Consider the following 15081-nt stretch of genomic DNA (forward strand, 5'->3'; position numbering starts at 1 on the left):
TGAGGTCAAGCGGAAGTAGGTCGGGATAATTGCTGGCAGGAGATAGGCTCACATCTACAGTCACTACTGCCTCTTAGTCACTGTGGCCAGACCAGAACTGAGAAGGCCAAGAGAACAGAAGCACCTGTGAGTGACCAAGGTCTGTGTCTCTTAACAAGGAAGTCATTGGGACATCTCTTTACTATTGGAGAAAGAACTTCTCTATTAGGAGACTATTCCCAGCTGTTTCAATTAGTTTACTTAAGATTTTGGTAAGATGAAAACTGAGAATGTCTTGATGAACAGTCTAGAGACTGAATTTGAACAGGTCTGGGCTAGGAGGCTTAACTTCCTGACATTTCCTTCTCGTCTTATCTCTGTTGCTCATCAACCTGTTCTCTGCTCAACTCTTGCGAAACAATACCATGTAGACAGGAGGGTCATTACTGGCATTGATCCAACTTACTCTGTGCTTTCAAAAAGACTTCATTATTAAACAATAACTATTTTCAGGATGAAGGGTTATTTCAAGAGGTATTCTCCCCAATTTCCTTCCTATGTTTTAAATTCAGGACTTTATTGAATGTAATATGTTTTAAACTCACTAGTTCTTTTCCATATAAACAAATCACTATTTGTCACAAGATAAATTTGGATCTGCTTTTATGCATGATAAATTGATACCTCCAGTCTTATTAAGTAGTTAAATACCACTATCGTAGTAGGTAATATCATATCAAAGGTAGTTCGGATTAGCGCTTCTGAAACTAGCTGTGTTAAAAGATAAGTTTTTTAAAAAAAATTCTCAACTATCATGGTCAATACATTTGTGAAATACGATAAAATGGAATACCTAAAAAATAAAATAAAAACAAAGATACAAAATATAAAACCTGATCTTTTGATTATTAGATTCAACAGACATATGAGGTAACTTTCCATAATATTTCTACATGTTTTCTCTCAGTGTCTTTATTTTCGATGTTGCACACCAGTAACAAACAGTTTATGATCAGCACTACCCCATGGACCAAGTTTTGAGTAGCACTGCCTTGAATACACACTTTGAAAAATTAATTTATTTAAACAAGTAAAATTGTACCTGATATGGTGATACAAAGCAGCAAAAACAAAATGGTTAAGAACAAGAAATGATTAGGTATGAATGAGGTCTAAAATTTTAGCCCTCCAAGTGTGCATAATTGATGCCAAACAAATGTGAATGCAATCATTCATTCATTTAACATATTTATTACGTACCTACTATGTGTCAGGGACTTTTCTAGGCCTTAACAATATAGTAGTGAACAAGATCTAGAGATCCCTGAGAAGACACTAAACAAGCAGGGAAATATTAGGTGAGTTCAATGATGAAAACAAAATGAGGTGATAAGATAGAGACTGATTGTGGGTAGGGTGTAGAGGACACCTAAAGAGTTGACGTTTGAACTGAGGATTGAATAGACTGGAAATAGGCAAAAAGACCTGGAGGAAGCATATATCAGGCATGTCATGAAGTAGAAATGAGAAGGGAGAAGCTCAGGAACAGGAAAGGCCAATGAGGCAGTAGCTCAGGTAGAATGTTGGAAGGAGATGAGGTCTAAGATTTGATTAGGGTCAGACTTTACAGGCCAAAAGTAAGGAGCTTGGAGTTTATTCTCCATGTTATGGGAAACCATGAAGAAATTTTATGCAGAGTGGACATATGATGTATATTTTTAAAAAGTTACTCTGGAACTCTAGTAGTTGTATGCATAATGGATTTTAAGGAACAAGAGAGGAAGCTGGAATACAGGTAAGAAGTCGTGATGACTTGGACATAAAACAGCAAGAAGAGAAGCGAACAGAATGGGATGTGTTGTTAGAGAATCAATAGGATCTTCCAATGTGGGGAGAGGTTGAAGAAATGAGAAGATTTGAGGATGCTACTTTCCTTCCCCTTAAACCACTGGGTTTCGGTGACTTACATGAAGATGGAGAAGACAAGAATGGAATCCGTTTGCAGTTGGGTGAATCAAGAGTTGAGTTTTGGTCAGGTTAAATTTGAGATGACTGCTAGGTAACAAAATCGAAATGTTGAATAGGAAGTCGGATATATGAGTTTCAAGGTGAGGAGAGAGGTCAAGTGAAATTGAGCGTTTGGTGTATAGTTGGCATTAAAAGCTGTGGGACTAGAGGTTACTTAAGGAAAGAGGGTGAGAAGAGTGGGGTCCCTAGAGTAAATCGGAGGGCTCCCCATTAGGAGACTGTGAGAGGAGAAAAGGTACCCAAGAGCGGAAAATGAACTACATGGGTTGTAAGTCAGAGAGAAGAGGAAGTAATAAACCTAAATTGATCAGATGGACTGAGAGGGAGCCAGTAAGTTAGAGCGGTCGAGAAAAGGAGCTATATGGTAATCTGTCTACCCAAAGGGAGCGCCCATTGTCCCATCCAAAGGTAGTCATCCCGAGTGTTAGGAGGGATGTCCCCGTGAAAACCTCTACATCTAAACATCACACCACCTTCCTGGATTAATCTAGTAGACTTAATAGAAAACTCATGCCTTCTGTACAAATAATTTTGTGTGTCTTGTAGACTCAGCCTTAAAAAGAAAAATCCATCGTCATTATAATCCCCAGATTGGTTTTCTGCACCAGGAGCAGAAATGGGAAGCTGAAAAAAAAACCTGAAGTGAAAATGCAACCGAAACTTCAAGCTCCATTTTAAACGTGCATGGCAAACACACCAGGCGTGCACATTTTAAAATAAAACAGATGAGCTATTTTAAATGCTTTGTTGAAAAACTTAAAGATTGTAGCCATTACTATTTAAAAAAGAAAAACTTTAGAAAGCAATATTTCTATTCTTTGTACCTTTAAGTTCTTAGCTCTGACGTTCTGCTCCTCTGACCTTGATCTAATCATGAATATCTATGCTACCTAATTATAATTTAAAAAGCCTACATTGCACTGTAGATGGTAGATGCACATTTTTTTCTTCTTTGGTCACCTGCCAGTTCTCAAAATTATAGCAGTGGGAAGAAATGCAAATGAAGGCCATGCTTGACAGCTAAATATAATGGAACGCATGGTCCACATTTGAAAAGTTACCTTAAAATAAAAGGTAGCATATAAAAAATCATTTCTTTAAGGTCACCTATGGCTTTGAATTACAGCTTTGAGGAATTTCCAATTTAGTCATCAGAGAGGAAGAAGCCAAAATAAGGATTATATACTTTTCTAGAGGCAAGACAGAGTTTTACTTCATCATAATTGGGTGATCGTATAACTTGGAAATAGAAAACAAAACAAAGCAAAACAACTCCAAAATATTCATTTGATATAGTATTGTGTAAAGTAAACCACGGGTGAACATTTTATATTATAATTTTACTAGCAGCTAATACAGTTTCTTTCTTGTAAATGTCCAAAGGAAGGTTACCTTATCACATGTTAAAATATGTAACATATGGACTAGAGTAGGCTGGCAGTAAACAGAGGTGTTCAGATAGATTTGTATGACCTGAAGAATTGTAGTTCTTTATTCAGATGAATATATTTTCAAATAGGAGATTAGGAAGCAAATGGTTGGATGCCAAATAGTTATTTAGAAAATTTGAATATGAAAATTATGTATACATAATTAGTCACAAAAAATCAGAATTATTTGATAATTACACACTTTAGAATACGTCAAAGTGGTCTTTTGATAAAAGCTTATACTTCCTTTACAGTTTCCTCTTTTTTGCCTTTTTGGGGCTGACAGAGAGGATCTCCCAGACCGTTTTTGCATAATGAACCCATTCCACAGACTACCAGGAGGCTGTGTACTGCCTGGCTGTGATCCACAGAGCACAGATCTCTGAGGAACAAGGCAGAGGCTTCTGGGGATGATGTTTTCCCTGTTTCACTGCTTCAGTATGTGGTGTAATAAAACGAGCTCTAGCCTGAGAAAAGGTAGGCCTGGGTTCTGGTTCCACTTCAGCCACTGCCTGTGACATCTTGGGCAAGTCATTTAATTCAAGTATGTCTCATTTTTTGTACTCAGTTTAACAATAACAAACACTGAGCATTTACCATATTCCAAGTATGTACACAACACAGGAATTTCTAACTATATTCAGAAATAGTTCAACACAACACGGTAGGTGAAATGGTAAAGATAGCTCAGGGGTCTTCCCTGGTGGCGCAGTGGTTGAGAGTCCGCCTGCCGATGCAGGGGACACGGGTTCGTGCCCCGGTCCGGAAAGATCCCACATGCTGCGGAGCGGCTGGGCCCGTGAGCCATGGCCGCTGAGCCTGCGCGTCCGGAACCTGTGCTCCGCAATGGGAGAGGCCACAACAGTGAGAGGCCCGCGTACCGCAAAAAAAAAAAAAAAGCTCAGGATGGTACAGGAGCAGGGGCATAGGACATGGAGTCTAGTCTGTAAAAGGAAATATGGGGCCCTTCTTGCCTACCTCACTGGTATGTGGAGAAATGAAGTAACAACAGTGAATTTTTAAAAATATAACTTATTGCACTGCTGTTACTGGTAGTTGTATAGGTAAGTGGTAGGAACAGTGGTAGCAGTCAAAGTACTACTAAAAGTAAAATGTGTTATTTAGAAATTAAGGTCAAAGTTAAACAAAATAGATGAATATGAATACAGGTAGACTGACTAACCAAAGGGACAGAATAGAAACTCTAGAAATGCAAATGGCCATATACAAGGGAGGTGGCATCTCAGATTAGTGGGGAAAATACAGACTTTTTAATGAGTGAGGTTGGATAACGTGACAGTCATATGGGGAAAAGATAAAATTGAGTTCACTCATAAAACTTATTCTAATATAATTTCCAAATGGGTCACAGATGTAAAGGTATATATATATACCAAAAGAAAATATGAATGAATTCCTTTATAATCTGGGAATGAGGAAAACTTTTTCACCATGAATCAAAATCTAGAAGCAATAAGGGAGAAGACTGATAAATTTGATTACAAACAAAAACCACACAAAAGACAAAACAAATAAACAAACAATAAGTGTTGTGCATGGATAACAACACAAGAAGCAAAATTAAAAGATATATGCCAAATGGGAATAATATTCGCAACTTTTATCGTAAACAAAGAATTAATATCTTCAGTGTATAGAAATCTAAAAATTGAAAAAAATTGGAGAGATTGTAGGGAAATAGTCATTGTCATACATTTTTGGTGGAAATACAATATGGTACAACCACTACAGAAGGGAATTTGGCGATATATAGCAAAATTATCTGTGGATTTACTTTTTGACTTAGTAATCCAATTTGTAGGAATCTATCCTAAAGATCTGCTGGGGAAAAAATGCTAAGAGAGGTATGCACCAAGCTATTCTTTAGAACCTATTTAATGTGGCAGAAGTAAAGAAATGAACCAAACATCCATCAATATAAGACTGGTAAAATAAACAATGGAGTACTATCCAGCTAGAAAAAGAATGAGGAATATTGTTATATACAGTTATGAAGCAATTCCTAGGTTATATTAAATGAAAAAAGCAGGTGAGAAAAGTATGAATAAAATGCTACTGTTTATAGGAGAAGGGGGGAAATACATACATATACATAGAGATACATACACATATATACAATTTTAGTATTTTCCTTTATTTAAAAAATGGAAGGATGATTCTTTAAAAATATGTAAATGGACACCTAAAGGAATAGAGGGGATATAGGAATATAAGTGGACCTTGTTTGTACATGAATTTTAGATCCATAAAATTATTTAAGATTTAAAACAAAATAAAAATTTTTAAATGCTTCCAAGTATTTAAAATTTTCAAAATTTAAAAATACCTCAGGATTTTTAAAGGATGAATGAAATAGATGAAGGAAATTAAGAGGTATAAACTTCCAGTTACAAAATAAATGAGTCACAGGGATGAAATATACAGTGTGGACAGTGTAGTCAGTAGCAATGTAATATCTTTGTATGGTGACAGAAATGGTCAAAAGGTATAAACTTCCAGTTATAAGATAAATAAGTACAAGGGATGTAATGTACAACATGATTAATATAATGAACACAACTGTATGTTATAGACGAAAGTTGTTAAGAGAGTCAATCCTAAGAGTTCTCATCACAAGGAAAAAATTTTTTTTATTTTTTTCTTGTAGTTTGTATCTGTATGAGGTCATGGACCGTCACTAAACTTGTGGTGATCATTTCATAACGTATGGAAGTCAAATCATTATGTTGTGCACTTTAAATTTATATAATGCTGTATGCCAATTATATCTCACTAAAACTGGAAGAAAGAAAAACCTGATGTATGCAGGTATGTAATTAAAAAGTCCAACAGGCAAGGCTTAACAGTGTAGCTCAGTAAGGTCTCCAAAGACCTGTGGGTCCTTCAAAGATATAGGAAGTATTGTTACTGTGATTTAAGGGGGATCAGTGCTGGATGTTAAACAATATATGCTTATGACAGGGTTATATGAGCTATTTAACAGTTTTCACATTTAGCTTTGAGTGGGCTAGACTGAGCATAATATGATATAGAAATACTTTGGATAGGAGACTTGTGGGTTCAGAGCTACTAAGATTCTGTGCTTTTTCCCAATTTATTAGGAATGGTCTGGGCCCAGATTTTAGTAACTATTGTCTAAATCTTTACATGCAAAAAGTGAATTTTAACACTACTTCCTATTGTTGATACAGTATTAAATGAGATACAGGATGTAAAGTGCTTAACACAAAATAAGAATCGTATTACACTCTATCAACAACTAAAAAAAAACTAACCTCACAAATGGAACAAATGCACTTAATTGTATTTAAAGTTAGTGGCATAACCAAACAGAGAGGAACTATACCAAGTGACTTTAAAACATAATCATCTTAGTGTACATTCCCAGGGATTATAACATAAAGAAAGCAACTAAGAAGAATTTTGAGACTGTCAATAATCATTGTGAACTGGGATTTTGGCATGGGAAGAAGTAGAAAAAGACTTGAGTTTGACAAGTTTAAGTAAAAATCCTGTAGTTCCATTTTTGATTATGGTATTCTATAGTTCAAAATGTATGTTATCTTAGAGGAAAAAAAAAGGACATTTTCTAGGTCTGTGCATTGAAAAGACCTAGAAACCATGATGGACTAAGTAGCGATGAGCATCTCCATCACTAAGACTGTAGTCTCTAAATACCAGTATATATACAAGAAAAGGAAACAGTTCTTTAAGAAAGAGATGATTCAAAGTTCAGGGAAGAGAATGATGACCATAGAATATCTTGGCATACCAGAAAGCAAGGAAGCATTCAAAGACAACACAGGCTTGTCTGAAGGACTCAGGCCCAGCGTGAAGAGTACCTCACTGCCCAAACATGGAACAATTTGATCAAAGAAGATAGAGATTATTGATATTCTTGAAGAATCTGTTGCTCTCAAGTATAATAACTGACAGACTCTGCAAATTTTCTGAGTTGAAAGAGAAGTTATAGGGGATCCAAGAGGAAGAAGATGTGTTGAGAAAACCGTAAGAACCAAATAAATCAATGTAAAGTGTGATTTGCTTACATTTTCCTGGCTGATAAATCAGGTTATAGTGCATCATACAAAGGGTTATCAGAGCCATAAGTGTAGACATAAAAGGAGTAAGAAAGACCAGGGCCCAGGACGCCGAGTGCTGGATATAAGACAGTCCCAGAAAGACAACAGTTGCATTTAGGCTCATGATCCAATAAAACCTGGGATACCAAAACAAAAATAAAATTACCATTGAGTTACTTAATATAACAATTGCTAATTTTAATGATTTTAATAAATATAAGCTACAACTTAGCAGCATGTTAGCTGAACTAGATTTTGCAAATGTTTATCAGCTTTCTTTTTTTTAATTTCATTTAAAAATTTTTTATACAATCTTTAAAGGTTACTCTCCATTTATAGTTATTACAAAATATTGACTATGTTCCCCAAGTTGTACAACTCATCCTTGAGCCTATCTTACACTCAGTAGTTTATACCTCCCACTCCCCTACCCCTATATTCCCCCAACCCCACAAGCACTAGTTTGTTCTCTATATCTGTGAGTCTGCTTCTTTTCTGTCATATTCATTAGTTTGCTGTATTTTTTAGATTCTACATATAAGTGATATCATACAGTATTTGTGTTCCTGTATCTGACTTATTTCACTTGACAAAATACCCTCCAAGTCCATCCATGTTGCTGCAAATGGCAAAGTTTCATTCTTTTTTATGGCTGAGTAGTATTCCATTGTGTGTGTGTGTGTGTGTGTGTATCACATCTCCCTTATTCATTCCTCTGTTGATGGACACTTAGGTTGTTTCCATATCTTGACAACTGTAAATAATGCTGCCATGAATATGGGGGTACATGAATCTTTTCAAATTAGTGGGTTGTTTTTTTTTTCAGGTATATACTCAGGAGTGGGATTGCTGGGTCATATGGTAGTTCTATTTTTAGTTTTTTGAGAAACCTCCATACTGTTTTCTACAGTGGCTGTACCAACTTACATTCCCACCTGCAGTGCACAAGGGTTCCCTTTTCTCCACAGCCTCACCAACATTTATTTGTGTTCTGTTTGATGATGGCCATTCTGACAGATGTGAGGTGATATCTCATTGTAGTTTTGATTTGCATTTCCTTGATGATTAGCGATGTTGAGCATCTTTTCATATGCCTGTTGGCCATCTACATTTCTGTTTTTATCTTTCTTAATAAGCGCATACACATCAGCTATGTCTTATCAGTTTCGTTATCTATGTTTCCTTTCTCTTTAGAATAGATATAGGAAGAATGTGTTCTCTTTTCTCTAAAGCAGAAGTTGACAAATTTTTCTGTAAAGTGTCTGATAATATTTTAGGCTTTACAAATCATATGGTCTCTACAGCAACAAGTCAACTCTGTTGTGACTCTAGAGAAGCCATAAATAATACCTCACTGAATATGCCTAATGAACCTGGAAAAGATTACACGGTTAAAGAGTTGAAACTTATTTATTCCACTTTTCAAAGTATGGGAAAACTCAGGAATACCCAGGTTATACCTAGACCATGGCATGGGTAAACCAAAGAAATTAGTGTCATTTGAATAAAGCTTCCAGTGTCTCCTCCTAAGAAACAATATTAAAAATAAGTACCTATCCCAGTAGTACGGTTTGCAAGCTCTGGAGGAATAATCTCTACTTCTCAACCTTTCACTGGGTCTAAATTCTGCTGCTGGAGTCCCATTGCAAAGGGGGTGTCTTACAGCTACTGAAAGTGGGGTCTGGCTGCTCACCGCTCAAAAGCCAATAAAGAGGCAAGTTTGGTGGAAAGGAAAGTTTGCTTTCATTTGGATGCCTGAAACTGGGGCAGGGGGAGGGCGGACTCCCGTCCAAAGGCTTACTCCCCTCCACTGACAGCCAGTGGGCAAGAGCTCTTATTGGCGGAAGGAGGGGACTACATGTAGAAACAGTACAGTTAGTTCTGACAGTCATCTTGAAATTGGTCATACAGTGGTCTGACGAGCATCATCTTGATTGTCCTAAGTACAGTTAATCTTCAGTTCCGGGGTCAGTTTGTTCCCATTTCCTTGAGGCCAATTCTTGGAATTGTGGCAGCTTATATCACGGCTACAGTCTGGTCATCATGTAGTTAACTTCTTCCACCTGGTGCGGGTTTCAGTATCTACAAGACAGCTCACAGGATGTGGCTTAGAATATTATCTACAGCCCTTGAGAAGGAACTAAAGGCCCTTGACTATGCTTAGGGACTAAACGATTATTGTTTTGTCCTGTTTGACTGCTTTTCTTTGCTTCTGCATTTTCTTACTTCTCTGATTAAATTCATTCTTTGGCTAAAGTTTTTCCACAGACAAAGGGCAGGCAGAGGACATGGGGGACAAGGGCCAAAGGGTCCTATTCCATTTCATTAACATTAGCTTAAAAAATTATTGAAGTAATATTGAATATAATAAAATTTACCCATATAAAAATATGGTTTTATGGACTACTATATTTAAAATAGATAACCAACAAGGACCTCCTGTATAGCACAGGGAACTCTGCTCAATATTCTGTGATAACCTAAATGGGAAAAGAATTTGAAAAAGAATAGATACATGTATATGTATAACTGAATCACTTTGCTGTGCACCTGAAACTAACACAACACTGTTAATCAACTGTGCTCCAATGTAAAATAAAAATTAAAATCAAATTAAAAAATTTAACATATGGTTTTATGAGTTTTGGTCCATGTTTTAGTTGTACAAACACTAATAGGTCTACATTAGAACACTTATCACTAAAATATGAAGGGCTTACCTAATTAGATCAGGCCCACCCAGGGTACCAGGATAAGCCCCCCTTTGATTAGCTCAAAAGCAACTGATTAGAGAGCTTAATTACATTGCAAGATCCCTTCACCTTTGCCATATAACATAAGGAGGGGGTGATATCCTATCACCTTTTCCATGTTCTATTCAGTAGAGACAGGTCACAGGTTGTTCCCATACTCAGGGACATGGATCTGCCAAGAGTGTGACCCACCGGGGGTCATCCTATGGCATTTCCCATACATCTCCCTCCCTCCCTCCCTCCCTTCTTTCCTTCCTTCCTTCCCTCCCTCCATCCCTCCCTCTCTCCCTTCTTTCCTTCCTTCCTTCCCTCCCTCCATCCCTCCCTCCCTCCTTTCTTTCTTTTTCTCTTTCTTTCTTTCTTTTTCTCTCTCTCTCTCTCTTTTTCTTTCTTTCTTCCTTTAAGTAAAAGAAGCATAGTGAACAGGTGAGACTGGCTATGAGAAGGGTATGTTGAAGGTTTGAGAAGAAAGGAAAAGGTTAGAAACAGTCATATGAAGGAGGAGGAGAGAGAATGATTGCATACTGTACACCTGAAGGATGATGGTAAGGGTTCACTTGAGGTTGGCCGTGTATTTAGTGCCAGCATAGCATGATTTTACATTTTTCTCCAGACCTGTTTGGCTCTGTAAGTACAGTAATAGAACAAGTAAAGAGTTGAATTTTAACCAGGATTGCTTCCTTCATTCCTCAGGAGAGTACTGCTAAGTGTGGGGAAAGAGAGAGAGGAATAGTGGATGTGGAATTAGATTGTTAATTGAAGACCAGCCTCCTGACTCTACTAATTCCACTTGCTGATTTACGGTGGGGATTGGCTCCTTGCTGTGCTCAGCTGACATTACCCAGGAGGGTGGATTGGTGCCTGACCTGCTTCTGCTGGGCAGAGGATTGAAGACCAGTTCCTTACTTGGTCCCACCAACATACCACTCAAGCTGGGGAATCAGAGCCTGCTTTGTATATGTGTGTGTGTGTGTGTGTGTGTGTGTGCACGTGTGTGTGTACGTACATTAGATTCCTCTTTCCTGCTGAAACTATGGAGCCAGAGTAGGAGGGTGGGGCAGTTTTTCCACAGTGTTTGCCTGAAGTAGGGCAGGTATTATCAAAAAGATATTTTATGTTAGGCTACCCTTTCCCTGGTACTTTACCTAAGGGCAGCAGGCTTTTCTTGGAGCTGCCCTCTCCCCACCATGCCTGTGGGCAGTTCCAGGCTTCTCCACTGTTGGCAAAAAGAAAACCCAGAAAACTCATTGCTCTCCTCTCTCAAGTTCCAAGATCTCTAGCTAGAGTCTGTCATCTTTCCACCTTTCAGAATCTTCCTATGTTTGTTTGTTGTGTTATGTCCAGGGTTTTTTAGATATAAAAAAAGGAGGACCTGGAAGGAATGGGGCTACTGTCATGGTCTGTCCTGGAATCCCACTATGATTTTTCAACTGGGTAGTTTATCTTCCTATTATTGATTTGTAAAAGTTCTTTATATATTCAGGCTGCATGTCTTTTGTCAGATATATGTTCTACAAATGTTTTCTCCCAATCTGTGGTTTGCCTCATCATTTTCTTAGTTAAATCTTTTGATAACAGCAACTGTTCTTAATTTTAATAAATTTCATCATTGTTTTTAATTGGTTCATGCTTCTTGTGTCCTATGTAAAGAATACTTCCTATATGTAGGTCACAAGTATTTTTTCCTTTTTTAAAAAGCAGTTTTATGCCTTTAGATCTCTATGTTAGGTCAATGATTGGCTTTTAATTAAATTTCTAGTCAGGTGTCATGAGTAACTTTTTCTATTTGATATCCAGTTATTCTAGCACAATTTATTGAAAAGATGATCCTTTCCCCATTGAATTTTTTGGCACCTTTGTTGAAAATCAATTGACCTTATAAACGTGGTTCTTTTTTCTGAATTTCAATTCTGTTCTACTAATCTATCCTTATGCCAAAACCATACTATCTTTATTACTGTTGCTTTTTCTCTTGTTTTTTAAAACAATTTTATTGAGATATAAGTGAGCTACAATAAACTGCATGTGCTTAAAATGTACAATTTACGTTTTGAATATGTATGCACCCAATAAGTGATCACCCCTTTCAAAATCATGAACATCCACTCTCCATAACTGACCTAGAAAAGTAATCAAATGTCAAACATGGCCATGCTGAGCAAGCTGATTGACTGTAATCCACTGATAGCAATTTATTTATCACAGTGCAGCGTGGGTACAAAGTTAGAATTTTCTAGGACAATGCGGTAGAGTCCCTAGGCTCAGCCTCAGGTCATCCTTTCGTGCAGTTGCAAGCTGCACACTTGAACTGTGGCTGTAACAACCAAGAGAGGCTGGAATTGCAGAGCAATGTTACGGTCCTTTCCATCTTTAAGAAACCCTTTTTTCAAATGCTAAGTATTGCTGAGAAAAAATCCAAGAGGACACTGTGTGACTCTTCAGTACACCACAGGGGGATGTAAACGGAATTGCTCTAAAGAGGGTCAAGGAAAATTACAATTCTTCCAAGACTTACATCTTGTGAAATATAGTTATAAACCAAAGAATTATAGTGCTGAATATCTCTGTATAGGGAGAGATTTCACATAAAGTACTAAATGTGTTTTAACAAATGCCACCCAACCTATTTGATTGTGTAATTTTCTGGAAGAATTACCTAGTACAATCATGTTTTATATAATCTTTGCTGATCCATGGACAGGACAAGCCATAGATAATTAAGGGTGAAACTGTATATGTCTCAACTGTAAGAAAATAAAAGAAATAAAAATCCACAGTCTTCAAACTCACCATTAAGACTCCTTTCATCTCATAGCTCACCAGCAAATTGAATATATAAAGCACCTCTCACACAGAAAGTCAGAGAGCAAAGCACTAAAGCAAAACAAATACCAGTGATTAAGGAATATTGAAAGCAGCAGTAAAAATATGTTTCTTTAGTTTACTTTTAAATACAGACTGGGAACTGCAAATAATTGGGGGTATATATAAGTGGTAATTTGTTTTTTTTTTTGGTCTTCATGATTCTATGGTGTTGAATACAAATAAGGGGGAAAAAAACCTATTGCTGCAAAATTCAGAAAACCTTTTGAGATTATTTATTTTAAACATTCACCTTAATTTATTTAGTAATAGTTTTTAAAGTCACTCAAATATTCTGTCACTTCTTAGACTGACCAATTTTGACATGCTTCACTTATTTTAATTGATTATAAGAGAAATAGTTTGAAATGGGCTTTCCAACCTACTTGAGAAGGTATTGAAGAGGGGAGAAAAACTTCTGGGTCTTCATAGCCTTAGTGGACAATTTTAAGAGTTCAAACAGGGCTTCCCTGGTGGCGCAGTGGTTGAGAGTCCGCCTGCTGATGCAGTGGACTCGGGTTCGTGCTCCGGTCCAGGAGGGTCCCACGTGCCGCGTCCGGAGCCTGTGCTCCGCAACGGGAGAGGCCACAGCAGTGAGAGGCCCACGTACCGCAAAAAAAAAAAAAAAAAAAAAAAAAAAAAAAGAGTTAAAACAGAATATTTTATTCTGCCTTGAAAAATATTGAGATAATTCACCAGGGGATTTGTGGTTCTTCAATGGGCCAAAATTGAACTGTTTAGAAGAGTCAATGAAACACTGGGGCGCTGATTTCATGGTGGATGGCTGTTGTCAATCATTGCTTCTTTTAGCATAACCACTGGCCCACTGAAGTACTTCAAAGAATATTCTAGCTGACATGAATTTGGAGAAAGAAGGACCAGAAGGAAATTTTGCATTTCCTACTTTTTTTAAAAAAAATTATTGGAGTATAATGATTGCGTTAGTTTCAGGTGTACAGCATAGTGATTCAGTTATACATGTGCATATACTCATTCTTTTTGAGAGTCTTTTCCCATATAGGTTATTACAGAGTACTGAGTAGAGTTCCCTGTGCTATACAGTAGGCCCTTGTTGATGATTTTATATATAGTAGTGTGTGTATGTTACTCCCAAGCTCCTAATTTATCCCTCCTTCCACAGTTCCCCTTTGGCAACCATAAGTTTGTTTTCGAAATCTGTGAGTCTGTTTCCGTTTTGTAAATCAGGTCATTTATATCATTTTTTCCTACTTTTTATCTATAAATATTTTTCAACAATGCTATTAAAGAAAAGATGGCTTAATAAAGGAAGATAATTGATTTTGGTGAATCGACAGCATGATTAAAGTAAAAGTTTTACTTTTAATTAAGATATTGGGGGGGAATGCTTCACTCTCTTTCTCCTGCCCTCCCTGCCTATGTCACTCCTTTAACTTGCTCTCGTTCCCTTTCTGTCTTTCTTCCCCTGTCTTCTGCCAAGTCCCAATTTTAACAGTTGTTTATGTTGTTGAAGAGAAAACCACAAGCCCCAAATGGCATCACTTGTGCTAAAGCCTATGATACCAAACCTAGGCTTAGATACAGGACTTAATTGCAGTTTCGAGCTTCTCCAGAAATGTAATCTTAATCAACCCGTCTGGAATTTTCTGGTCGGCATCAATGAGGTCATCTGTCATGTGGGCCCTCTCCATCCCCCAGAAGAAGAGGCAATCTACGTGGTAAAACCCTTGCCTTTCCCTCCCCACCCCACCTCCCCAAAAAGAAGATACCCAGGCCTAAAAATAATGCTTCCTTTTCTTTTGCGAATAGCTCCCTTGCCCTACCCTTCTTCCTATAAAAACCTTCCATTTTGTACAACCCTTCAGAGCACCCTTGTAGTTGCTGGATGGGATGCTGTCCAATTCATGAATCGCCTAAGAAAGCCCATCAGGTCTTCAAATTTCTGCC

At 37.3% G+C, this 15081-nt stretch overlaps 1 protein-coding gene across 1 annotated transcript in view; it reads right to left on the bottom strand.

Annotated features, from left to right (window-relative positions):
• Positions 1-15081, bottom strand: part of SLC15A5 (solute carrier family 15 member 5) — a 98278-nt gene that overhangs the window by 60449 nt on the left and 22748 nt on the right. Inside the window, 1 exon segment of the mRNA XM_022577679.2 lies at positions 7508-7677. Coding sequence (XP_022433387.1) covers positions 7508-7677 — 170 coding nt within the window.

Source organism: Delphinapterus leucas, chromosome 11 (genome assembly GCF_059928025.1).
Source record: "Delphinapterus leucas isolate spDelLeu-1000000601 "Yukka" chromosome 11, BTC_Dleu_Yukka2, whole genome shotgun sequence".
Taxonomy (NCBI): domain Eukaryota; kingdom Metazoa; phylum Chordata; class Mammalia; order Artiodactyla; family Monodontidae; genus Delphinapterus; species Delphinapterus leucas.